A 25,654-nucleotide genomic window follows, 5' to 3' on the forward strand; every position below is an offset into this window, starting at 1 on the left:
GTCCGCAATTCTGCCCTGTCCATATGAAAAACCAGATAGGGGCTTTTACATGACAAAGCCGCCAATTCTGACACACGCCTAGCCGACGCTAAGGCCAACAGCATGACCACTTTCCATGTGAGATACTTTAGCTCCACGGTCTTAAGTGGCTCAAACCAGTGGGATTTCAGGAACCCCAAGACCACGTTAAGATCCCAAGGTGCCACAAAAGGGGGCTGAATATGCAGCACTCCCTTAACAAACGTCTGAACCTCAGGCAGTGAAGCCAGTTCCTTTTGAAAGAAAATGGATAGGGCCGAAATCTGGACCTTTATGGACCCTAATTTTAGGCCCATAGTCACTCCTGACTGTAGGAAGTGCAGGAATCGACCCAGCTGGAATTCCTCTGTAGGGGCCTTCCTGGCCTCACACCAAGCAACATATTTTCGCCATATACGGTGATAATGTTTTGCTGTCACGTCTTTCCTAGCCTTTATCAGCGTAGGAATAACTTCATCCGGAATGCCCTTTTCCGCTAGGATCCGGCGTTCAACCGCCATGCCGTCAAACGCAGCCGCGGTAAGTCTTGGAACAGACAGGGCCCTTGTTGTAACAGGTCCTGTCTGAGAGGCAGAGGCAATGGGTCCTCTGTGAGCATTTCTTGCAGTTCCGGGTACCAAGTCCTTCTTGGCCAATCCGGAGCAATGAATATTGTTCTCACTCCTCTTTTTCTTACAATTCTCAGCACCTTGGGTATGAGAGGAAGAGGAGGAAACGCATAGACCGACTGGAACACCCATGGTGTTACTAGTGCGTCCACAGCTATCGCCTGAGGGTCCCTTGACCTGGCGCAATACCTGCCATCATGTGTACCTGTGGGAGTTCCCATCGATTTGCAATCAGCGTGAAGACTTCTTGATGAAGTCCCCACTCTCCCAGGTGGAGGTCGTGTCTGCTGAGGAAGTCTGCTTCCCAGTTGTCGACCCCCGGAATGAACACTGCTGACAGTGCCTGCACGTGATTCTCCGCCCAACGAAGAATCCTGGTGGCTTCTGCCATCGCCACCCTGCTTCTTGTGCCGCCCTGTCGGTTGACATGGGCCACTGCAGTGATGTTGTCTGACTGAATCAGCACTGGTTGGTCTCGAAGCAGAGGCTCCGCTTGGCTTAGGGCGTTGTATATGGCCCTTAGTTCTAGGATATTTATGTACAGACAACTCTCCTGACTTGACCACAGCCCTTGGAAGTTTCTTCCCTGAGTGACTGCCCCCCCAACCTCGGAGGCTTGCATCCGTGGTCACCAGGACCCAGTCCTGTATGCCGAACCTGCGGCCTTCGAGGAGGTGAGCCCTCTGCAGCCACCACAGAAGAGACACCCTGGCCCTGGGGGCCAGGGTGATCAGCCGATGCATCTGAAGATGCGATCCGGACCACTTGTCCAACAGATCCCACTGAAAAATCATGGCATGGAACCTGCCGAAGGGAATGGCTTCGTATGACGCCACCATCTTTCCCAGGACTCGCGTGCAGTGATGCACCGACACCTGTTTTGGTTTCAGGAGGTCCCTGACCAGAGTCACGAGCTCCTGAGCCTTCTCCTCCGGGAGAAATACCTTCTTTTGGCCTATATCCAGAATCATGCCCAGGAAGGGCAGACGCTTCGTAGGGATAAGCTGCGACTTTGGAATATTCAGAATCCAGCCGTGCTGTTGCAACACTTCCTGAGAGTGTGCTACGCTGATCAGTAATTGCTCCCTGGACCTCGCCTTTCTGAGGAGATCGTCCAAGTATGGGATAATTGTAACTCCTTGCTTCCGAAGGAGCACCATCATCTCCGCCATCACCTTGGTAAATATTTTCTGTGCCGTGGACAGGCCAAACGGCAGCGTCTGGAATTGGTAATGACAGTCCTGTACCACAAACCTGAGGTACTCTTGATGAGGCGGATAAATGGGGACATGCAAGTAAGCATCTTTGATGTCCAGAGACACCATGAAATCCCCCTCTTCCAGACTTGCAATGACCGCTCTGAGCGATTCCATTTTGAACTTGAATTTCCTCAGATAAATATTCAGGGATTTTAAATTCAAGATGGGCCTGACCGAACCGTCCGGTTTCGGTACCACAAACATAGTGGAATAGTAACCCCTTCCCTGTTGAAGGAGAGGAACCTTTACTACCACCTGCTGGAGGTATAGCTTGTGAATTGCCGCCAGCACTACCTCCCTTTCCATGGGGGAAGCTGGCAAGGCCGATTTTAGGTAACGGTGAGGGGGCGTCACTTCGAACTCCAGCTTGTATCCCTGAGACACAATTTGTATAGCCCAAGGATCCACCTGTGAGCGAACCCACTGGTGGCTGAAATTTCGGAGACGCTCCCCCACCGCTCCTGGCTCCGCCTGTGGAGCCCCAGCGTCATGCGGTGGATTTAGTGTTAGCCGGGGAGGACTTTTGTTCCTGGGAACTAGCTGCATGGTGCAGATTTTTTCCTTTACCCCTGCCTCTGGCAAGAAAAGATGCCCCTCTGACTTTCTTGCTCTTTTGCGAACGAAAGGACTGCATTTGGTAATACGGTGCTTTCTTCGGCTGTGAGGGAACATATGGCAAGAAATTTGACTTCCCTGCCGTAGCAGTGGAAACTAGGTCCGAGAGACCGTCCCCAAATAGTTCCTCACCCTTATAAGGCAAAACCTCCATGTGTTTTTTTTTAGAGTCGGCATCCCCTGTCCATTGCCGAGTCCATAAGACCCTTCTGGCAGAAATGGACATTGCGTTTATTCTAGAGCCCAGCAGGCAAATGTCCCTCTGGGCATCGCGCATATATAGCACAGCGTCCTTGATATGTACCAGGGTCAGTAGAACAGTGTCCCTGTCCAGGGTATCTATCTCCTCCGAGAGATTATTAGTCCAAGCTGCTACAGCACTACACATCCAAGCCAAAGCAATTGCTGGCCTCAGTAGAGTACCAGAATGTGTATAAACAGACTTCAGGATAGCTTTCTGCTTTCTATCCGCAGGATCCTTTAGGGCGGCCGTATCCTGAGACGGCAGGGCCACCCTCTTAGATAAGCGTGTCAACGCCTTGTCTACCCTCGGGGAGGATTCCCAGCGTAACCTGTCTGTTGGCGGGAAAGGATACGCCATCAGTAATCTCTTGGAAATTACTACTTTCCTATCAGGGGAATCCCACGCTTTTACACATAATTCATTTAAAGGGGGAAAAGTCACTTCTTGCTTTTTCTCCCCATACATATAAACCCTCTTGTCAGGGACAGGGTTTTCCTCTGATATGTGCAATATATCCTTCATTGCTATAATCATGGAGCGGATGGCTTTAGTCATTTTAGGCTGCAACTTTGCATCATCGTCATCGACACTGGAGTCAGACTCCGTGTCGGCATCTGTGTCAACCATCTGGGATAGTGGGCGCTTGTGAGACCCTGACGGCCTCTGCATTGTAGGATCAGGCATGGGTTGAGACCCTGACTGTCCCAAGGCTACAGCTTTATCCAACCTGTTATGCAAGGAGCTTACATTATCATTTAACACCTTCCACATATCCATCCAATCAGGTGTCGGCACCGTCGGCGGCGACACCTCATTCACCTGCACTTGTTCTGCCTCCACCTATCCTTCCTCATCAAACATGTCGACACTGACGTACCGACACACCGCACACACACACAGGGAATGCTCTGACTGAGGACAGGACCCCACAAAGGCTTTTGGGGAGACAGAGAGAGTATGCCAGCACACACCCCAGCGCTATATAACCCAGGGATTACACTGTACCTTCGTGATTACCCAGTAGCTGCTGTTTGTGATCGTTTTGCGCCTAAATTTATGTGCCCCCCCTCTCTTTTTACCCTTTTTTCACCTGGATACTGCAGGGGAGAGCCTGGGGGGCATCTTTCCAGCGGAGCTATGACGAGAAAATGGCGCTGGTGTGCTGAGGAAGAAGGCCCCGCCCCCTCAGCGGCGGCTTCTGTCCTGCTTCTATGTGTAAAAAATGGCGGGGGCTCGAACATATATCCAGTGCCTGACTGGATATATGTGTTATTTTGCCAAAAGGTACCTTAATTGCTGCCCAGGGCGACCCCCCCCTGCGCCCTACAGTGACCGGAGTGTGCGGGTGTGCTGCGGGAGCAATGGCGCACAGCTGCAGTGCTGTGCGCTACCTTAAGTGAAGACAGGAGTCTTCTGCCGCCGATTTCGATGTCTTCATGCTTCTGCTGCTTCTGTACTTCTGGCTCTGCGAGGGGGACGGCGGCGCGGCTCCGGGAACGGACGATCAAGGTTAGGTACCTGTGTTCGATCCCTCTGGAGCTAATGGTGTCCAGTAGCCTAAGAAGCGCAACCTAGCCACAGTTAGTAGGTTTGCTTCTCTCCCCTCAGTCCCACGTAGCAGAGAGTCTGTTGCCAGCAGAAGCTCTCTGAAAATAAAAAAACCTAAACTAAAATACTTTCTTCTTAGCAAGCTCAGGAGAGCCCACTAAAAGCACCCAGCTCTGGCCGGGCACAGATTCTAACTGAGGTCTGGAGGAGGGGCATAGAGGGAGGTTCTAGTGCAAACCGGGTAGTACTAAAATCTTTCTTTAGAGTGCCCAGTCTCCTGCGGAGCCCGTCTATTCCCCATGGTCCTTACGGAGTCCCCAGCATCCACTAGGACGTTAGAGAAATATTATTACATCCCACAGGATGGCTGCGTCCGCTGCGTGCAGGCAAGAGGTGCGCTGTAGCCCGGAGATCAGACAAGCCCACTTGCACATAGGGAGCGAAAGGCAGGATTCCTATATTACATCATGGCCCGGCAGACCACTTACCTGGCAGATATCTGCCGGCCTGTCTCATGCACCACACGGGAACATGGTGGCACTCTTCCCCGCGAGCCGCCCGCAGGAATGTGTCATTCTTCAGGGCCGGGAAGCCCTCAGGGCTGCAGAGAAAGAAATAAGAGCCGAGTTATAACCCTCTGCACATATCTTTTGTGGGTATGGTATGCAAGGTCGACAGTAACTAGGTCGACAGGACAAAAGGTCGACATGAGTTTTTTAATGGGTTTTTTTTGGTGTTGTTTTCTCCATACAGTGACCGGGAACACCAATTAGTGCACCAGGGGGGCCATTCCGAGTTGATCGTAGCTGTGCTAAATTTATCACAGCTACGATCTGATCTTCTTCCCTGACATGCGGGGTGACGCCCTGCACAGGGCTAGCCCGTCCCGCATGTCAGTCCGGCCCCCCCTCGCAGAAGTGCAAAGGCATCGTACGCGGCGATGGCTTTGCACTTCAAGAGTAGCTCCCGGCCAGCGCAGCTTTAGCGTGCTGGCCGGGAGCTACTCATCGCTCCCCGGCACACAGCGGCTGCATGTGACGTCACGCAGCCGCTGTGGCCCGGCCACGCCTGCGTTGGCCGCACCAAACCCACGAAACGGCGGCCAAACGCAGCTGTTCCTCCCCCCTCCCGCCCTTGTTAGAGGTGCACAGACGTCGCTCATTAAATTGTACCCGTCACGTACAGTCATTTAGTGAGAAAAGATTCAGAACCGGAGCCTCACGAATATTAGTCGGGCAGCACATCCGTCCTATCACTGGTTCCTACCGATAGGCTGCATAGTGGTTCAGCCCACAAAAATGGCCGCCTCTAACTCTGGGCAGGTTACAGGTAGGCTAATTGTCGCACACAGGAAGAAGACACAGTACACCGCAATCATGCTTTGGTGGCCATTTGGCAATTGTGGCTTATAAAAATCTATAGTAAACATAGCAGCTCCGACAAAACATATAGGGGGCAATTGAAGTAGGTGGCGCAGTTCGCACATCAGCAAAACTTACGGTAGACCCTAAAATTTCATACGCACCGCTATAAGTTCGCTAACGTTCTAAAGGCACATTGTGAGTATTGCCACAATGCATGGACACTGTAGCTGCAACTGAAACGTGAATTAATGAGCACACTACGTCACATTATTACCTTATAATTACACAACTGCAAAACCTGGGAACTCTGAAAAGTTAGAATTGTAGGACACATTTGAGACATGTAAGAGTCACAGAGAACCCGCCCTTCCCCTATACAATACCCCCTATACCCAACCTCTGTGTCCCAGGAGCTATAAAAACCACAACTTCTACTCACAAGTGTCATGTCTGCAGGTTGAGGCAGATCCCATTATCTTGAGGCTACAGATAGAGCTGTGAAGTGGATGGAAGGAGGGCGGGGTGAGGCAGCTATAGGAGCCCCCACCCTGGCAAGTTGCTGACAGATTGAACTTGTAATCATCTAACACAGCGCTGCTCACAGTATGCAAATCTATATTCTGGTGTCAGAATGGTTAATGAAAACATTATGGGGGCAATTCAGTTATAACATGGGAATTTCTGCAACCAATGTGAGGTTGCTAGAAATGTGGAAAAGTGAACTGTCCCAAGGCGCAAAAAAGACTTATGCCGCTGGAACTACCCCCAAGGACCACCAAATCCCTGCAAAGAAAACACAAAATACAGAAAATGGGGTATATCACAGCGCTCAGTCCTGTTCCAACATAAATGTCCAAATGAACCTTTAGAAGACGTGTCCTATAGGGGTCACTGGACAATTTTTGAATGATGTATCAAATCCTGGTCATCAGTCCCAACAGTTCAAATATTCTTCTTCAGTAATGAAAATACCTCAAAAGAAGACCAGATGGAAAAAACATAGGGGGTCATTCAGAGTTGTTCGCTCGCAAGCTGCTTTTAGCAGCTTTGCACACGCTAAGCCGCCGCCTACTGGGAGTGAATCTTAGCTTATCAAAATTGCGAACGAAAGATTAGCAAAATTGCGAATAGACACTTCTTAGCAGTTTCTGAGTAGCTCCACACTTACTCGGCATCTGCGATCAGTTCAGTGCTTGTCGTTCCTGGTTTGACGTCACAAACACACCCAGCGTTCGGCCAGACACTCCTCCGTTTCTCCAGCCACTCCCGCGTTTTCCCAGAAACGGTAGCGTTTTTTCGCACACACCCATAAAACGGGCAGTTTCCGCCCAGAAACACCCACTTCCTGTCAATCACATTACGATCACCAGAACGTAGAAAAAATCTCGTAGTGCCGTGAGTAAAATACCTAACTGCATAGCAAATTTACTTGGCGCAGTCGCACTGCGGACATTGCGCATGCGCATTAGCGACTAATCGCTCTGTTGCGAGAAAAAAAATAACGAGCGAACAACTCGGAATGACCCCCATAGTGTAGTATGTCTAGGAAATTAATGACACCCAAGTGGATGTATATTATGCGGTGAAAGAAATCTGCATACCAGAACTCACACAGTGTATAGGTGAATGACTCCCATAAAGGTATCTTTAATAACCAATAATGTAGATGGGACACCCGAAGACACACCTTTATACAGTGATCCTTGAACTCGGACGTACCGTACTCACATAACATAAAGCAGATGTACTCCCATAAAGGTATCTTTAACCACCGCTCGCCACTAGTGAAAAGGTAGACCGTGAACACACCTTCATATATCACTCTCTATGCCAGGACGTACCGTACTCACATAGCACAAAGCAGTTCTGCTCCTATAATGGTTTCTTTGTTTTTCCTCCTCCACTCATGTGTAGCTGACCCAGAATGGTATTGTGGACACTCAATATCACAGATGGGGGAGTAACCATCAAAAAAGAAACCAAAAAGGAATTCTTAAAAATCCTTAAAATTTATTCCAAAAAGCAATACATAAAAACAAAGGATACCAGACAGTGGATGGAATGAAGGTATACCTGAGAGGCACAATCGGCCGTGAATGCCAACATGTTTCGACTGTAGTATTAACCTTGACAAAGACTTAATACTACAGTCGAAACATGTTGGTTCAGGAGCGCTACTGATTCTTCTTTTTATTTGTGGGACCAGACGCGATAGGCATTTCCTGCTAGGCATTCACGGCCGATTGTGCCTCTCAGGTATACCTTCATTCCATCCACTGTCTGGTATCCTTTGTTTTTATGTATTGCTTTTTGGAATAAATTTTAAAGATTTTTAAGAATTCCTTTTTGGTTTCTTTTTTGATGGTTACTCCTCCATCTGTGATATTGAGTGTCCACAATACCATTCTGGGTCAGCTACACATGAGTGGAGGAGGAAAAACAAAGAAACCATTATAGGAGCAGAACTGCTTTGTGCTATGCGAGTACGGTACATTCTGGCATAGAGAGTGATATATGAAGGTGTGTTAACGGTCTACCTTTTCACTGGTGGCGAGCGGTGGTTAAAGATACCTTTATGGGAGTACATCTGCTTTATGTTATGCGAGTACGGTACGTCCGAGTTCAAAGATCACTGTATAAAGGTGTCTCTACGGGTGTCCCATCTACATTATTGGCTATTGGTTTTTAAAGATACCTTTATGGGAGTCATTCACCTATACACTGTGTGAGTTCTGGTATACAGATTTCTTTCACCGCATAATATACATCCACTTGTGTGTCATTAATTTCCTAGACATACTACACTATGTTTTTTCCATCTGGTCTTCTTTTGAGGTATTTTCATTATTGAAAAAGAATATTTGAACTGTTGGGACTGATGACCAGGATTTGATACATCATTCAAAAATTGTCCAGTGACCCCTATAGGACACGTCTTCTAAAGGTTCATTTGGATATTTATGTTGGAACAGGACTGAGCAATGTGAGGTTGCATTTATCACAGATTTCTGCTCCCACCCTCCTAAGTAGAGCTTTGGGGCTGCTGAGTGCTGGACACATTGTAACAGCATCACGCCCGGCACTTAGCACAAGACAAGCTGCTTAATGGCGCCAATACTGTGCATTCTCACAGGAATTTGTTGGCGGTAATTCAATTGTTTTGCACACCTGACTTCCCACCTAAAGTGATGGGAGATCGCAGGGGCACAATGCGAAAAAGTCCCATTTGAGCGCTCAAACTGGTCACTTTTCGCGCCTTACAGCTGGCACCGCTCAGGGAACGTAAGCTGAAATGCAGGCACCGGCAGCCGATCGTGTCCGAATGGAGCTAACATTGAATAGCTCCATTGGGCGCCACTGTCTGGTTGCCAGTGGGAAAAAAAAACAATTGAATTCCGCACACTGAATAGCTCTCAGGCCCTTAGCTTAGACCACAGGTTCTCAAACTCGGTCCTCAGGACCCCACACAGTGCATGTTTTGCAGGTCTCCTCACAGAATCACAAGTGAAATAATTAGCTCCACCTGTGGACCTTTTAAAATGGGTCAGTGAGTAATTAACACACCTGTGCACTTGCTGGGTTACCTGCAAAACATGCACTGTGTGGGGTCCTGAGGACCGAGTTTGAGAACCACTGGCTTAGACGCTAAATTCACACAATTGAATCATCCCTTATCAACATGTTGACATTTATGAATGTCAACATTTCTCCTTTTTCTCCTGTCGACCTAAAGTCCAAGTCGACATTCTGAAATACAACTTTTTATAGCAGTGTGTGGTTGTCAGTATGTATCAGTCAGTAAATGTCTGTGCATGACTGTGAATAGACTGTAGCTCATATCCAGCCACCAGGAACTCAAAATCCACACTGTGGAACCCCCACTTGCTAGTCTAGGACTTAGGTTGTATATATATATGTATAAGGGGGGTGTAGATAGATAGATAGATAGATAGATAGATAGATAGATAGTATAGTATAGTATATGTCTCTGCGTGTGCAGTTACACTTTCTGACACAGAGACCTTAAACGTCTTATAGTTCCACAGTTGGGAACAAGGGTTGCCCAAGTTAGTTGCTAGATAGAAAGCCAGTCTCATTAAATTCACTATGTTTGTATAGGTGAATGTAGTTTGCAGTATAAATATTCTAGTTATATAATATGATGACTGGGGTGTGCTCTCTCTCCCCATTAGAGACAACCCACTACAACAGGCCTGCCCAACCTGCGGCTCTCCGACTGTTGTGAAACTACACATCCCAGCATGCCCAGCCACAGTTTTAGCATTACCGAATGGCAGAACTCTGACAAGGCATGCTGGGACTTATAGTTTCACAACAGCTGGGGAGCCACAGGTTGACCAGCGGTTGTGTCTATGTTGCCATCGTGCAAAGGACCTGGACGTGACAAAACGAGTGGGCAGGAGAGAACTTCCGCCCTTACAGCTCCTAAATGTTTTCTTCGTTCTCCGTCCATTTGGGGTATTTTTTTTTTTCTATGCAGCATTGGACCCTCGCGGGCTCGCTTCGCATCGGGCACGGTGTCTCGCTTCGCTCGCCACACTTTTCTATTCCAAATAGATTGTGACATGGACCCAGGGGGTTATGGGAAAGGTCCTCTGCACGAAGAGAATCTAGACGCTACCGTTGACCAGCTCCGCTCTACAGAGTCAGCCAGGATAACACTTAGACGGGCAAAAATAACAGAATTACATAAACACTTTTACAGAAATTATATTATCTCCGTAACATCAAAAGTTTCAACTGCAGCGGTTCTTTAACGGTTGTGGAACCACAAGTGCCAACATGCCCTACCATGTTCTCCGGACATCAGAGCAACTTACATGGTTGGAGAACAGGAGCCGTACAGTCATTCAATACGTATAGACAATAGGGGTAGTGATCACTGTGCATTATGTACTTCCATAAAGGCAGTCACACAGTCTGTGCTGCACCAAATGGGGCTAGTTGGCACAATTTGAGAAAATATATATATATATATATATATATATATATATATATATATATATACACATACATACATACATACATACATACATACATACATACATACATACATATTCTCAACTTATCAGTATGCACAGTACAGGAACACCATGGAAAAAAAATACTTAGATCTGCCCATAGCTTTAGGGTAAGGGTGCAATATGACCCCATGCACCCAGGCTGCTATATACTCACAGTGGGTGCTCTGTCTGCTCCATGCTGCTGTGTGTCAGTAAGTGTCAGTAAGCAGCAGCAGTCCCCGCACTAACTTACTCTATGGCCCCGCCCCCTCCTCTTTACTCATCCATGTGATCATGAGGAGGGCGGAACTCACATTGCTCCATACATTACTCAGGAGTTTCTCACCTAACCAATCAGAATTGAGACGTAGAGCCGGCGTTGCTGGGTAACGTGAAGTCGAGCAGGAAGGACTTCTGCGGCTGTCAGCGTAACATTGCCGTATTACTTGTAGTACGCGCGCAGCATCACTGTGCTGCTTCTGCGCAGTGACAGTACTGGTTGTGTCTATGTTCCTCGCCACAGGTTACTATTCCAAATAGCTTGTGACATGGACCCAGAGGCTTATGGGAAAGGTCCTTTCCACGAAGGGTAACTAGACGTTACTAGCTAAATTACTTTTTCACAAGTCAGATATTATATGTATTAGATATTTACAACCATATATTATAGATTATAATAGATGGTGGGTGTTATATTTCAGTTTATGCTTTTATAATTAACAGCTAATGCCAGTAGTGTGGCATATAAGCAGCTACATACAGACCCTGATGAAGTTGTGTAATATAAGTTATTGATGAGTAGGAGAAAGTGGGTCTCTCTGGGATTACTGGGGTCCTAGCCAGGTAAAACTGATGTCAAGTGATACAAGGGGATGGGGCCAGTTTATTCAGTACATATCCTAAGCTTACTCAGAATGACCACCAGAACTTCACAGCCGAATCCGGTAAATCTGCCTTGGAAGACGCAGACACTGACCATGGCACAGCCAGAAAATGAGGCTGACATGCCTCCGTTTTCTGAAAAGCTCATCCCCCTGAAGCCTATCAATCAGAGTCCGGCTTCCCCGATACTGCAACTGGAGTCACCGCTTCATCGCAGCACATGCGCACTCCACCCACCATTGGAGGTGTATGCAAACAATTGACTTGCACACAACTCTTAATCAGGCTCAGACACGGCCTACTTGTGTTCCTCTGGCTAGTTACAGCGGACAGACCACCAACTGTGCCATAACTTGCCACAACCCTTATATCACCCCAGAGTAGAGGACCTTTAACAACTTTAGGCTCTGGCCTGCCTGCTACATGCTAGTCTCTGCTGGCTACCTGGCTAGACTGTTTGCCAGCCATGAGAACGTCCTGCAGCTAGGGACATGACCTGGGGTGTATCCACTATGAGACCACCAAGCTTGGCAGTTGGCATGAAACGGTGCAACTCAGTCATTGCTGGATACTCACAATGCTGCCACCTAGAGGCAATATAAATCGCCAGTGGTCACAGACAGAGCCTGCACAGATGGCCAATAAATCTACATTTTAGCCCATGAACCTACTAACGAGAGATATTCTACCATAGACGTGTACCAATATGCTCCACTCTATTATTTTCTAGCATCTTAGATGTCCCCCTCTAACTTTCTCCCTTCCCACAGGTTCATGCAATTGGCAATGCACAAGCCCCTTATAATGAGGCACACATCTCCAGTAAATTAGTACATTTCTTGGGTACAAAACACTAAATTCATCACATCCGTAGGCACACAGACACTCATGTAGCGATCAGTGTTGTGGAGAGCGGCTGACATTTTCTTGTAGCACATATACTACTACCCAGTGTATATACTACTACCCAGTGTTTCTTCATTAGTGGGTGGAGTGGGACTGCAATGGTTAATAACACTGCATGCGATTACATCCACTTACTGGAAGCAGAGCCCACAGCACGGGATACGGTCAGGATGCCAGCAGTCGGGATGCCTGCACTCAAAATCCCGGCGACGGAATCCCAACATGTGGCCAAAATACCGGCACTAGAAACCCAACATCATTTAAAATACAGACGCTAGAAACCCAGGCCACCAACATCCCGAACGTAAGTATGCTGGGGCTTCTTAGGTTTTGGCAGTGTGTGTGTGTGTGTGTGTGTGTGTGTGTGTGTGTGTGTGTTAGTTTTAGTATGTGGAAAAGGGAGGGTTAGGCTGCGGGGAGAGAGCGTTAGGGTTAGGCACCCCTGGGGAGGATTAGGGTTAGGCTGCAGGAAAGGGAGGGTTAGGATTAGGCTGCGGGGAGAGGGGGTTAGGGTTAGGCACCCCTGGGGAGGATTAGGGTTAGGCTGCAGGAAAGGGAGGGTTAGGATTAGGCTGCGGGGAGAGGGGATTAGGGTTAGGCTGCAGGAAAGGGAGGGTTAGGATTAGGCTGCGGGGAGAGGGGGTTAGGGTTAGGCACCCCTGGGGAGGATTAGGGTTAGGCTGCAGGAAAGGGAGGGTTAGGATTAGGCTGCGGGGAGAGGGGGTTAGGGTAAGGCTGCAGGGAAAGGAGGGTTAGGCTGCGGGGAGAGGGGGTTAGGATTAGGCTGCGGGGAAGGGAGGGTTAGAATTAGGCTGCGGGGAGAGGGGGTCAGGGTTAGGCACCCCTGGGGAGGGTTAGGCTGCGGGGAGAGGGGGTTAGGGTTAGACTGCGGGGAAGGGAGGGTTAGAATTAGGCTGCGGGGAGAGGGGGTTAGGGTTAGGCACCCCTGGGGAGGGTTAGGGTTAGGCTGCGGGGGAGGGGGAGGGTTAGGCTGTGGGGAGGGGTGTGAGGGGGTTAGGTCTAGACACCACTGGGGAGGGTTAGGGTTAGGCACCCCCGGGGAGGGTTAGGGTTAGGCTGCGTGGAGAGAGGGTTAGGGTTAGGCACCCCCGGGGAGGATTAGGCTGCAGGGAAGGGAGTGTTAGGGTTATGTTGCGGGGGGTGGGGGTGGGTGTAAGTATACTTGCTGAGCTTCGTGATGCCGGTGTTGGTGATAGGATTGCAGTATCCCAAATGCCGGCATCCCATTTCAAAACCCACAGCACCTTTGCATATGAGCCAATTTGTGGCTCCCAGTTAAACCATCAAGTGGTTACCACCACCATTCAATTACCAACCCTATTTCAAGCCATCATTCATTAAGTATTCACATATGGTGAGCCACCCTGCAATAATAACAATTTTACAGACAGTAAATGGTCGTTTTAAAAAGACATCGAGGACCGACAGGCAAAAATTCAGGAAACATAAAAACAAGAATAGCAGAAAATTGGGCATAAAACTACATAAGATACAACAGATGAGGTATATAAATTGGCTTACCATATTATCTCTTTAAACTCATGGATTATACAGGTTCTGTGGCTGGCTGACTTCAAGCCTGCATACACCTGGTTTTAATCAGCCACAGAACCTGTGTAATCCATGAGTATTCCAGTTGGAAGGGACAGTATGGTAAACCTATATATAACAAACAGAACACCCAGGAGGCAGAATACAAGACGTACAGGTGCAGAGCAGAAAAATGATTCATAAAAGGGTAAATCAATTACCATACCTTCTAACAGGTTGGGTTCGATATGCTGGCGCTCAAGTCGGGATGCCGACGGTCAAAATACTGCGGCATCCTAATGGTGAGAATCCCAACAGGGGCAAGGTAAGTATTTACCTTGCTTACCTTACTTTTCTCCAATGCCCGTTAACCCTCCCTTCTTACAGCCTAACTCCTCCCCCCCCCGCCCCCACCCGAGTGATGCCTCAACCTAACACCCCCCTCCGCAGTCTAACCTTAACCCTTACCAGGGGTGCCTTGTATAGTTGGGGGTGGGGCTGCGATAATGTCATCGCGTATCCACGCCCCCATATCACCCCCTTTCTGGAGCCACGCCCCCTGTGGTGCGGACCTGGCTGCTCCCTCCCGCAGAGAGCTGCCAGAAAGTCGGCAAGTATGGTTCAAATAGGAGAGCCACACCAACTGCCAAACACTGCCAACGTCACTGTCCGGGACTTATTGGCAGTTGGTGTGGGTCCCCGATTTGAATTCTGGAAGGCGCTGCAGCCTCACCTCTGGAATCACCATTGGCAAGGAAGCCCACGAACAATGCATTTTGTACCTAATGGAATGAGTCATGCTGGAGGGTATGTATAACCTTATAGTGATGAGCAGGAAAACTTGTGACGTCAGAGGTACTGTAACTGGCTGATATGTGCGCAGTCACACAATGCCCTGCTAGACTCTGGCTGGAGCCTACATGTCTAATACTGGGCATCATGCCAGAACACAAACTAGAGAGGATCCAAAGTGCATGCAGCTCAAAGCTGTCACCCCAACACCCAGTCCTGACCGGTGACCACAGCGACAACACAGATGTTTATTATCAGACGCTGCTCTGCCAGGCGAGATACTCATTGTACCAAGTGTGACACAGGAGACTGGCACACAGCACCAATAATCCCTACTAGTAGAAGGAAAATTGAGTTAAAATTTTATTCAACTAACACTGCTCCATTACCTATAAGGTACATTGGTATTTGGGTTCCCACCATTTGTTGTACTTAGGGTGTTATTCAGAGTTGTTAGCAAACCCAAAAAGTTAGCAATTGGGCAAAACCATGTTGCACTTCAGGTGCGGCAGATGTAACATGTGCAGAGAGATATAGATTTGGGTGGGTTATTTTCAGGGCCGGATTAACAATTGGAAGGGTGGAGCTGCAGCTCCAGGCCCTCCCATGAAAATAGACCCATAGGATCCCCTGGAGATTGAGAGTACGGACAGGAAAAAATATAGTTTTTCCTGTCACAAGCTGCCAAAAGCCATCTGAGGCTCCGCCCATTTACGCTACAGGCCGTGCCCCCTGGTCTGACTCATCCTTCTGCACTGACCAGCGGGACGAAGTTCATCAGCTGCACTGCTCTGGGTCAGCAGGTTGTGTCAGAGGCAGTGGCAGGCTGAGCCGGGGGGAAGAGTGCCGTTTGCCCCCGGCCCAATACAGTTTTGACACTCAGGGGCCGCAGGCAGCATGTGGCCATACACTACCCACACATTGCTGGTGGCCAGGAGGTAGTCACAGGCAGCGCTGTAAGGAGGGTGCTGCTGCTGGTGTCGTCTCACAGGGCGTGATGCTCTGTTGGTACAATCTGCCATGCTCACCCACCACCACAATCCCTAATGCCAGGCGCCCACTGCGTTGCATGTTACGCTAGTGATTCGCCCCCGACCTCTCCATTCCCACATACGCGCCTGGCTCTGCCCCCTTGCAGCATGGAGCCCATGGGAATCTAGATGCTACCTCCGCGTTACACTGCAGTGCTCTCTTCCTGAACCGCGCACACATAGTAGCTCCAGGCAGTAGCGGATCTTGCTACGGGCACGCAGGATTTTTGTCCGGGGCGCCGCCGCCGTGGCAAGATCCGCTACTGGTGGTGCCCCCCGGTGCTGTGCTGTGTAGTGCGCGATGACGGCATCACGCACCGCATGGCATTGTGGGACCGGCACATAGACGCTAGGGGTCATTGTCTATGCTGTGCTATGGGAGAGACGTCATGACATCTCTCCCATAGATCCGAGGAGTGGCGCCAGCGGCCGGAGACGGAGGACAGCAGCGGTCGGGAAACAGGAGCGAGGATGGTGAGTATTTTTTTATTTAGTTTATTTTTTTTATTTCTCTGACGTCCTAGTGGATGCTGGGGACTCCGTCAGGACCATGGGGATTAGCGGCTCCGCAGGAGACAGGGCACAAAATTTAAAAGTTTGACCACTAGGTGGTGTGCACTGGCTCCTCCCCCTATGACCCTCCTCCAAGCCTCAGTTAGGTTTTTGTGCCCGTCCGAGCAGGGTGCAATCTAGGTGGCTCTCCTAAAGAGCTGCTTAGAAAAAGTTTTATTAGGTTTTTTATTTTCAGTGAGTCCTGCTGGCAACAGGCTCACTGCAACGAGGGACTTAGGGGAGAAGAAGTGAACTCACCTGCGTGCAGGATGGATTGGCTTCTTAGGCTACTGGACACTAGCTCCAGAGGGACGATCACAGGTACAGCCTGGATGGGTCACCGGAGCCGCGCCGCCGACCCCCTTGCAGATGCCGAAAAGAGAAGAGGTCCAGAAACCGGCGGCTGAAGACTTCTCAGTCTTCATGAGGTAGCGCACAGCACTGCAGCTGTGCGCCATTGCTCTCGGCACACTTCACACCAACGGTCACTGAGGGTGCAGGGCGCTGGGGGGGGCGCCCTGGGCAGCAATGAGAAATACCTATTCTGGCTAAAATACATCACATATAGCCCCTGGGGCTATATGGATGTATTTAACCCCTGCCAGGTTTTCAGAAAAACCGGGAGAAGAAGCCCGCCGAAAAGGGGGCGGGGCCTATTCTCCTCAGCACACAGCACCATTTTCCTACACAGCTCCGCTGCTAGGAAGGCTCCCAGGCTCTCCCCTGCACTGCACTACAGAAACAGGGTAAAAACAGAGAGGGGGGGCACTTATTTGGCGATATTAACAATATTTGAGCTGCTATAAGGGGAACACACTTATTTAAGGTTGTCCCTATATATTTATAGCGCTTGGGTGTGTGCTGGCAAACTCTCCCTCTGTCTCCCCAAAGGGCTAGTGGGGTCCTGTCTTCTATCAGAGCATTCCCTGTGTGTCTGCTGTGTGTCGGTACGCGTGTGTCGACATGTATGAGGACGATGTTGGTGTGGAGGCGGAGCAATTGCCTGTAATGGTGATGTCACCCCCTAGGGAGTTGACACCAGAATGGATGGCTTTATTTATGGAATTACGTGATACTGTCAGCACGCTGCAAAGGTCGGTGGACGACATGAGACGGCCGGCAAACCAGTTAGTACCTGTCCAGGCATCTCAAACACCGTCAGGGGCTGTAAAACGCCCTTTACCTCAGTCGGTCGACACAGACCCAGACACGGACACCGAATCCAGTGTCGACGGTGAAGAAACAAACGTATTTTCCAGTAGGGCCACACGTTATATGATCACGGCAATGAAGGAGGTTTTGCATATCTCTGATACTGCAAGTACCACAAAAAGGGGTATTATGTGGGGTGTGAAAAAACTACCGGTAGTTTTTCCTGAATCAGAGGAATTGAATGAAGTGTGTGATGAAGCGTGGGTTACCCCCGATAGAAAACTGCTAATTTCAAAGAAGTTATTGGCATTATACCCTTTCCCGCCAGAGGTTAGGGCGCGCTGGGAAATACCCCCTAGGGTAGATAAGGCGCTCACACGCTTATCAAAGCAAGTGGCGTTACCGTCGCCAGAGACGGCCGCCCTCAAGGATCCAGCTGATAGGAGGCTGGAGAATACACTAAAAAGTATATACACACATACGGGTGTTATACTGCGACCAGCAATCGCCTCAGCCTGGATGTGCAGTGCTGGGGTGGCTTGGTCGGAGTCACTGACTGAAAATATTGATACCCTGGATAGGGACAGTATTTTACTGACTATAGAGCATTTAAAGGATGCATTTCTATATATGCGAGATGCACAGAGAGATATTTGCACTCTGGCATCAAGAGTAAGTGCGATGTCCATATCTGCCAGAAGAAGTTTATGGACGCGACAGTGGTCAGGTGATGCGGATTCCAAACGGCATATGGAAGTATTGCCGTATAAGGGGGAGGAATTATTTGGGGTCGGTCTATCGGATCTGGTGGCCACGGCAACAGCCGGGAAATCCACCTTTTTACCTCAGGTCACCTCCCAGCAGAAAAAGACGCAGTCTTTTCAGCCGCAGTCCTTTCGTTCCTATAAGAACAAGCGAGCAAAAGGACATTCATATTTGCCCCGAGGCAAAGGAAAGGGTAAGAGACTGCAGCAAGCAGCTCCTTCCCAGGAGCAGAAGTCCTCCCCGGCTTCTGCAAAGGCCTCAGCATGACGCTGGGACCTTACAAGCGGACTCAGGGGTGGTGGGGGGTCGCCTCAAGAATTTCAGCGCACAGTGGGCTCACTCTCAGGTGGACCCCTGGATCCTGCAGGTAGTATCTCAGGGTTACAGGTTGGAATTCGAGAAGTCTCCCCCTCGCCGGTTCCTAAAGTCTGCTTTGCCAACGTCACCCTCCGACAGGGCGACGGTATTGGAAGCCATTCACAAGCTGTATTCTCAGCAGGTGATAGTCAAGGTACCCCTTCTACAACAGGGAAAGGGGTATTACTCCACGCTATTTGTGGTACCGAAGCCGGACGGCTCGGTAAGACCTATTCTAAATCTGAAATCTCTGAACCTGTACATACAAAAATTCAAGTTCAAGATGGAGTCACTCAGAGCAGTGATAGCGAATCTGGAAGAAGGGGACTTTATGGTGTCCTTGGACATCAAGGATGCTTACCTTCATGTCCCAATTTGCCCTTCACACCAAGGGTACCTCAGGTTCGTGGTACAAAACTGTCATTATCAGTTTCAGACGCTGCCGTTTGGATTGTCCACGGCACCCCGGGTCTTTACCAAGGTAATGGCCGAAATGATGATCCTTCTTCGAAGAAAAGGCGTATTAATTATCCCTTACTTGGACGATCTCCTGATAAGGGCAAGATCCAGAGAACAGCTGGAGGTCGGAGTAGCACTAACCCAAGTAGTGCTCCAACAGCACGGGTGGATTCTGAATTTTCCAAAATCCCAACTGATCCCGACGACACGTCTGCTGTTCCTAGGGATGATTCTGGGCACTGTTCAGAAAAAGGTATTTCTTCCGGAGGAGAAAGCCAGGGAGTTATCCGAACTCGTCAGGAACCTCCTAAAACCAGGGAGAGTGTCTGTGCATCAATGCACAAGAGTCCTGGGAAAAATGGTGGCTTCTTACGAAGCGATTCCATTCGGCAGATTCCATGCACGAATTTTTCAGTGGGATCTGCTGGACAAATGGTCCGGATCGCATCTGCAGATGCATCAGCGGATAAAATTGTCGACAAGGACAAGGGTGTCTCTGCTATGGTGGTTGCAGAGTGCTCATCTGTTAGAGGGCCGCAGATTCGGCATACAGAACTGGGTCCTAGTGACCACGGATGCCAGCCTGAGAGGCTGGGGAGCGGTCACACAGGGAAGAAACTTCCAGGGCGTGTGGTCAAGCCTGGAAACGTCTCTTCACATAAATATACTGGAACTAAGAGCAATCTACAATGCTCTAAGCCTGGCAAAACCTCTGCTTCAGGGTCAGCCGGTGTTGATCCAGTCGGACAACATCACGGCAGTCGCCCACGTAAACAGACAGGGCGGCACAAGAAGCAGGAGGGCAATGGCAGAAGCTGCAAGGATTCTTCGCTGGGCAGAAAATCATGTGATAGCACTGTCAGCAGTGTTCATCCCGGGAGTGGACAACTGGGAAGCAGACTTCCTCAGCAGACACGATCTTCACCCGGGAGAGTGGGGACTTCATCCAGAAGTCTTCCACATGATTGTGGTCCATTGGGAAAGACCAATGGTGGACATGATGGCGTCCCGCCTCAACAAAAAACTGGACAGGTATTGCGCCAGGTCAAGAGACCCTCAGGCAATAGCTGTGGACGCTCTGGTAACACCATGGGTGTACCAGTCAGTGTATGTGTTCCCTCCTCTGCCTCTCATACCCAAGGTACTGAGAATTATACGGCAAAGGGGAGTAAGAACGATACTAGTGGCTCCGGACTGGCCAAGAAGGACTTGGTACCCGGAACTTCAGGAGATGCTCACGGAAGATCCGTGGCCTCTACCTCTAAGAAGGGATCTGCTTCAGCAGGGACCGTGTCTATTCCAAGACTTACCGCGGCTGCGTTTGACGGCATGGCGGTTGAACGCCGGATCCTAAGGGAAAAAGGCATTCCGGAAGAAGTCATCCCTACCCTGGTCAAAGCCAGGAAGGAGGTGACTGCACAACATTATCACCGCATTTGGAGAAAATATGTTGCGTGGTGTGAGGCCAGGAGGGCCCCGACGGAGGAATTTCAACTGGGTCGATTCCTACATTTCCTGCAAACAGGATTGTCTATGGGCCTCAAATTAGGGTCCATTAAGGTTCAAATTTCGGCCCTGTCGATTTTCTTCCAAAAAGAATTGGCTTCAGTTCCTGAAGTCCAGACTTTTGTAAAAGGAGTACTACATATACAGCCCCCGGTTGTGCCCCCAGTGGCACCGTGGGATCTCAATGTAGTTTTGGATTTTCTCAAATCCCATTGGTTTGAGCCACTCAAATCGGTGGATTTGAAATATCTTACATGGAAAGTAACCATGCTACTGGCCCTGGCTTCAGCCAGGAGAGTGTCGGAATTGGCGGCTTTATCGTATAAAAGCCCATATCTGATTTTCCATTCGGACAGGGCAGAATTGAGGACGCGTCCTCAGTTTCTTCCTAAGGTGGTATCAGCGTTTCACCTGAACCAGCCTATTCTGGTGCCTGCGGCTACTAGCGATTTGGAGGATTCCAAGTTGCTGGACGTTGTCAGAGCATTGAAAATATATATTTCAAGGACGGCTTGAGTCAGAAAATCTGACTCGCTGTTTATACTGTATGCACCCAACAATCTGGGTGCTCCTGCTTCTAAGCAGACGATTGCTCGTTGGATTTGTAGCACAATTCAACTGGCACATTCTGTGGCAGGCCTGCCACAGCCTAAATCTGTCAATGCCCACTCCACAAGGAAGGTGGGCTCATCTTGGGCGGCTGCCCGAGGGGTCTCGGCATTACAACTCTGCCGAGCAGCTACGTGGTCAGGGGAGAACACGTTTGTAAAATTCTACAAATTTGATACCCTGGCTAAGGAGGACCTGGAGTTATCTCATTCGGTGCTGCAGAGTCATCCGCACTCTCCCGCCCGTTTGGGAGCTTTGGTGTAATCCCCATGGTCCTGACGGAGTCCCCAGCATCCACTAGGACGTCAGAGAAAATAAGAATTTACTCACCGGTAATTCTATTTCTCGTAGTCCGTAGTGGATGCTGGGCGCCCATCCCAAGTGCGGATTGTCTGCAATACTTGTACATAGTTATTGTTACAAAAAAATCGGGTTGTTTATTGTTGTGAGCCATCTTTTCAGAGGCTCCTACGTTTATCATACTGTTAACTGGGTTCAGATCACAAGTTGTACGGTGTGATTGGTGTGGCTGGTATGAGTCTTACCCGGGATTCAAAATCCTTCCTTATTGTGTACGCTCGTCCGGGCACAGTATCCTAACTGAGGCTTGGAGGAGGGTCATAGGGGGAGGAGCCAGTGCACACCACCTAGTGGTCAAACTTTTAAATTTTGTGCCCTGTCTCCTGCGGAGCCGCTAATCCCCATGGTCCTGACGGAGTCCCCAGCATCCACTACGGACTACGAGAAATAGAATTACCGGTGAGTAAATTCTTATTTTCTCTAACGTCCTAGAGGATGCTGGGACTCCGTAAGGACCATGGGGTTAGACGGGCTCCGCAGGAGACATGGGCACTTTAAGAAAGACTTTGACTCTGGGTGTGCACTGGCTCCTCCCTCTATGCCCCTCCTCCAGACCTCAGTTTGATACTGTGCCCAGTGGAGACTGGGTGCATTTCAGGAGCTCTCCTGAGTTTCCTGTAAAGAAAGCATTTTAGTTAGGTTTTTTATTTTCAGGGAGTCTGCTGGCAACAGACTCCCTGCATCGAGGGACTGAGGAGAGAGAAACAGACCCACTTCACTGAGTTTCAGGGCTCTGTTTCTTAGGCTACTGGACACCATTACCTCCAGAGGGATCGGTACGCAGGTCTCACCCTCGCCGTCCGTCCCAGAGCCGCGCCGCCGTCCTCCTCGCAGAGCCGGAAGATAGAAGCCGGTGAGTATTGAGGAACAGACATCTGAGGCGGCAGAAGACACCTTGATCTTCATTGAGGTAACGCACAGCACTGCAGCTGTGCGCCATTGCTCCCATTCACCTCACACACCTCGGTCACTGTAAGGGTGCAGGGCGCAGGGGGGGGCGCCCTGGGCAGCAATATAAACCTCTACTATGGCAAATACACATATATACATGTACAGCTGGGCACTGTACATGTATATAAAGAGCCCCCGCCATGTTATTGGGAAATTTGAGCGGGACAGAAGCCCGCCGCCGAGGGGGCGGGGCTTCTCCCTCAGCACTCACCAGCGCCATTTTTCTCCACAGCACCGCTGAGAGGAAGCTCCCCGGACTCTCCCCTGCTTGACACACGGTGAAAGAAGGGTTTTAAAGTAGAGGGGGGGGGGGGCACATAATTGGCGCATATACATAACAAAAGCGCTACTGGGTAAACATACTGTGTTTTTTCCTGGGTCATATAGCGCTGGGGTGTGTGCTGGCATACTCTCTCTCTGTCTCTCCAAAAGGCCTGGTGGGGAACCTGTCTTCAGAAAAGAGCTTCCCTGTGTGTGTGGTGTGTCGGTACGCGTGTGTCGACATGTCTGAGATTGAAAGCTCACCTAAGGAGGAGGGTGAGTGCATGAATGTAATGTCTCAGTCGTCAGTGCCGACACCTAACTGGATGGATATGTGGAATGTTTTAAGTGCTAATGTTAATTTATTGCACGAAATATTAGACAAAGCTGAAGCTGGGGTACAGTCAGGGAGTCAACCCATGCCTGTCCCAATGTCGCCTGGACCTTCGGGGTCTCAGAAGCGCCCACTATCCCAAATAGTTGACACATATACCGACACGGATTCAGACTCCAGTGTCGACTACAATGATGCAAAATTACAGCCAAAGGTGGCTAAATGTATTTGATATATGATTATCGCAATAAAAGATGTTTTGCATATCACTGAGGAACCCCCGTCCCTGACACGAGGGTACACATGTATAAGGGAAAGAAACCTGAGGTCACCTTTCCCTCCTCACATGAGCTGAACGAGTTATGCGAAAAAGCGTGGGAAACTCCAGACAAAAAACTGCAGATTCCCAAAAGGATTCTAATAGCGTATCCTTTCCCGTCGCAGGACAGAATACGGTGGGAATCCTCCCCTAGGGTAGACAAAGCTTTGACACGCTTGTCAAAAAAGATAGCGCTTCCATCCCAAGATACGGCTACCCTCAAGAATCCTGCTGACCACAAGCAGGAGGTTACCTTGAAGTCCATTTACACACATTCTGGTACGTTACTCAGACCAGCTATTGCGTCGGCCTGGGTTTGTAGTGCTGTAGCAGCATGGACAGATTCCTTATCAGCGGATATTGAGACCCTTGATAAGGATACCATTTTAATTACCCTAGGGCATATAAAAGATGCTGTCTTATATATGAGGGATGCTCAAAGAGACATTACTTTACTGGGTTCCAGGATAAACGCTATGTCTATTTCTGCTAGGCGTGTTTTATGGACCCGACAGTGGACAGGTGATGCCGACTCCAAGAGGCATATGGAGTTGTTGCCTTACAAGGGTGAGGAATTGTTTGGAGAAGGCCTCTCGGACCTCGTCTCCACGGCTACGGCAGGTAAATCGAATTTTTTACCATATATTCCCTCACAATCTAAGAAAGCGCCTCATTATCAAATGGAGTCCTTTCGTTCCAATAAAAGCAAGAGAGTACGTGGATCGTCCTTTCTGGCCAGAGGTAAGGGCAGAGGGAAAAAGCTGTACAACACAGCCAGTTCCCAGGAACAGAAGTCCTCCCCGGCCTCTGCAAAATCCACGCATGACGCTGGGGCTCCCCTGAGGGAGTCCGCTCCAGTGGGGGCACGTCTTCGACTGTTCAGCCACATCTGGGTTCACTCACAGGTGGATCCCTGGGCAATAGAAATTGTTTCCCAGGGTTACAAGCTGGAATTCGAAGAGGTGCCTCCTCGCCGGTTTTTCAAATCGGTCCTACCGAAATCCCCCCTGGAAAGGGAGATAGTGTTGCATGCGATTCACAAATTGTGTCTTCAACAAGTGTTGGTAGAGGTTCCCCTGCTTCAAAGAGGGAATGGGTACTACTCAACTCTGTTTGTGGTCCCGAAACCGGACGGTTCAGTCAGACCCATTTTGAATTTAAAATCCCTGAACTTTTACTTGAAACGGTTCAAGTTCAAGATGGAATCGCTCAGAGCGGTGATCGCCAGCCTAGAAGGGGGAGATTTTATGGTGTCTCTAGACATAAAGGATGCATACCTGCATGTTCCCATATATCCTCCTCATCAGGCGTACCTGAGATTTGCGGTACAGGATTGTCATTACCAATTTCAGACGTTGCCGTTTGGGCTTTCCACGGCCCCGAGAATTTTCACCAAGGTAATGGCGGAAATGATGGTGCTCCTGCGCAAGCAGGGTGTCACAATTATCCCGTACTTGGACGATCTCCTCATAAAGGCGAGATCACGAGAGAAGTTGCTGAACAGCGTATCACTTTCACTAAATGTGTTACAGCGATACGGCTGGATTCTCAATATTCCAAAGTCGCAGCTGAATCCTACAACTCGTCTGCCCTTCTTGGGCATGATTCTGGAAACAGACCAGAAGAGGGTTTTTCTTCCGACGGAAAAAGCGCAGAAACTCATGACTCTAGTCATGAACCTGTTGAAGCCAAAACAAGTGTCAGTACATCATTGCACTCAAGTCCTGGGAAAAATGGTGGCGACATACGAAGCCATTCCCTACGGCAGGTTCCATGCAGGGACTTTCCAATGGGACCTATTGGACAAATGGTCCGGGACACATCTGCAGATGCATCAGCGGATCACCCTGTCCCCCAGGGCCAGAGTATCTCTCCTGTGGTGGCTGAAAAGTGCTCACCTTCTAGAGGGCCGCGAGCCTCCGAGGTTGGGGAGCAGTCACACAGGGAAGAAATTTCCAAGGCCTTTGGTCAAGTCAAGAGACTTGTCTTCACATCAACATCCTGGAACTAAGGGCCATATACAACGCCCTACCTCAAGCGGAGATCTTACTTCGCGATCGACCAGTTCTGATCCAGTCAGACAATGTCACCGCAGTAGCTCATGTAAACCGCCAAGGCGGCACAAGGAGCAGGCTGGCGAGGGCGGAAGCCACCAGAATTCTTCGC

General features: G+C 49.5%; 2 protein-coding genes across 2 annotated transcripts in view; one reads left to right on the forward strand and one right to left on the reverse strand.

The window, feature by feature from the left end:
- Nucleotides 1–11,006, reverse strand: part of UROD (uroporphyrinogen decarboxylase) — a 30,031-nt gene extending 19,025 nt beyond the window's left edge. The window contains exons 1-2 of the mRNA XM_063939434.1: nt 10,877–11,006; nt 4,802–4,914 (exon numbers count right to left, since the gene is read on the reverse strand). Coding sequence (XP_063795504.1) covers nt 4,802–4,914; nt 10,877–10,899 — 136 coding nt within the window. The 5' untranslated portion in view covers nt 10,900–11,006. The remainder of the gene's footprint in view (nt 1–4,801; nt 4,915–10,876) is intronic.
- Nucleotides 11,007–11,209: 203 nt separating this feature from the next.
- Nucleotides 11,210–25,654, forward strand: part of HECTD3 (HECT domain E3 ubiquitin protein ligase 3) — a 152,879-nt gene continuing 138,434 nt past the window's right edge. Inside the window, exon 1 of the mRNA XM_063939433.1 lies at nt 11,210–11,290. The gene's annotated coding sequence lies outside the window, so the exon portion shown is untranslated. The remainder of the gene's footprint in view (nt 11,291–25,654) is intronic.

Source organism: Pseudophryne corroboree, chromosome 9 (assembly GCF_028390025.1).
Source record: "Pseudophryne corroboree isolate aPseCor3 chromosome 9, aPseCor3.hap2, whole genome shotgun sequence".
Taxonomy (NCBI): Eukaryota; Metazoa; Chordata; class Amphibia; order Anura; family Myobatrachidae; genus Pseudophryne; species Pseudophryne corroboree.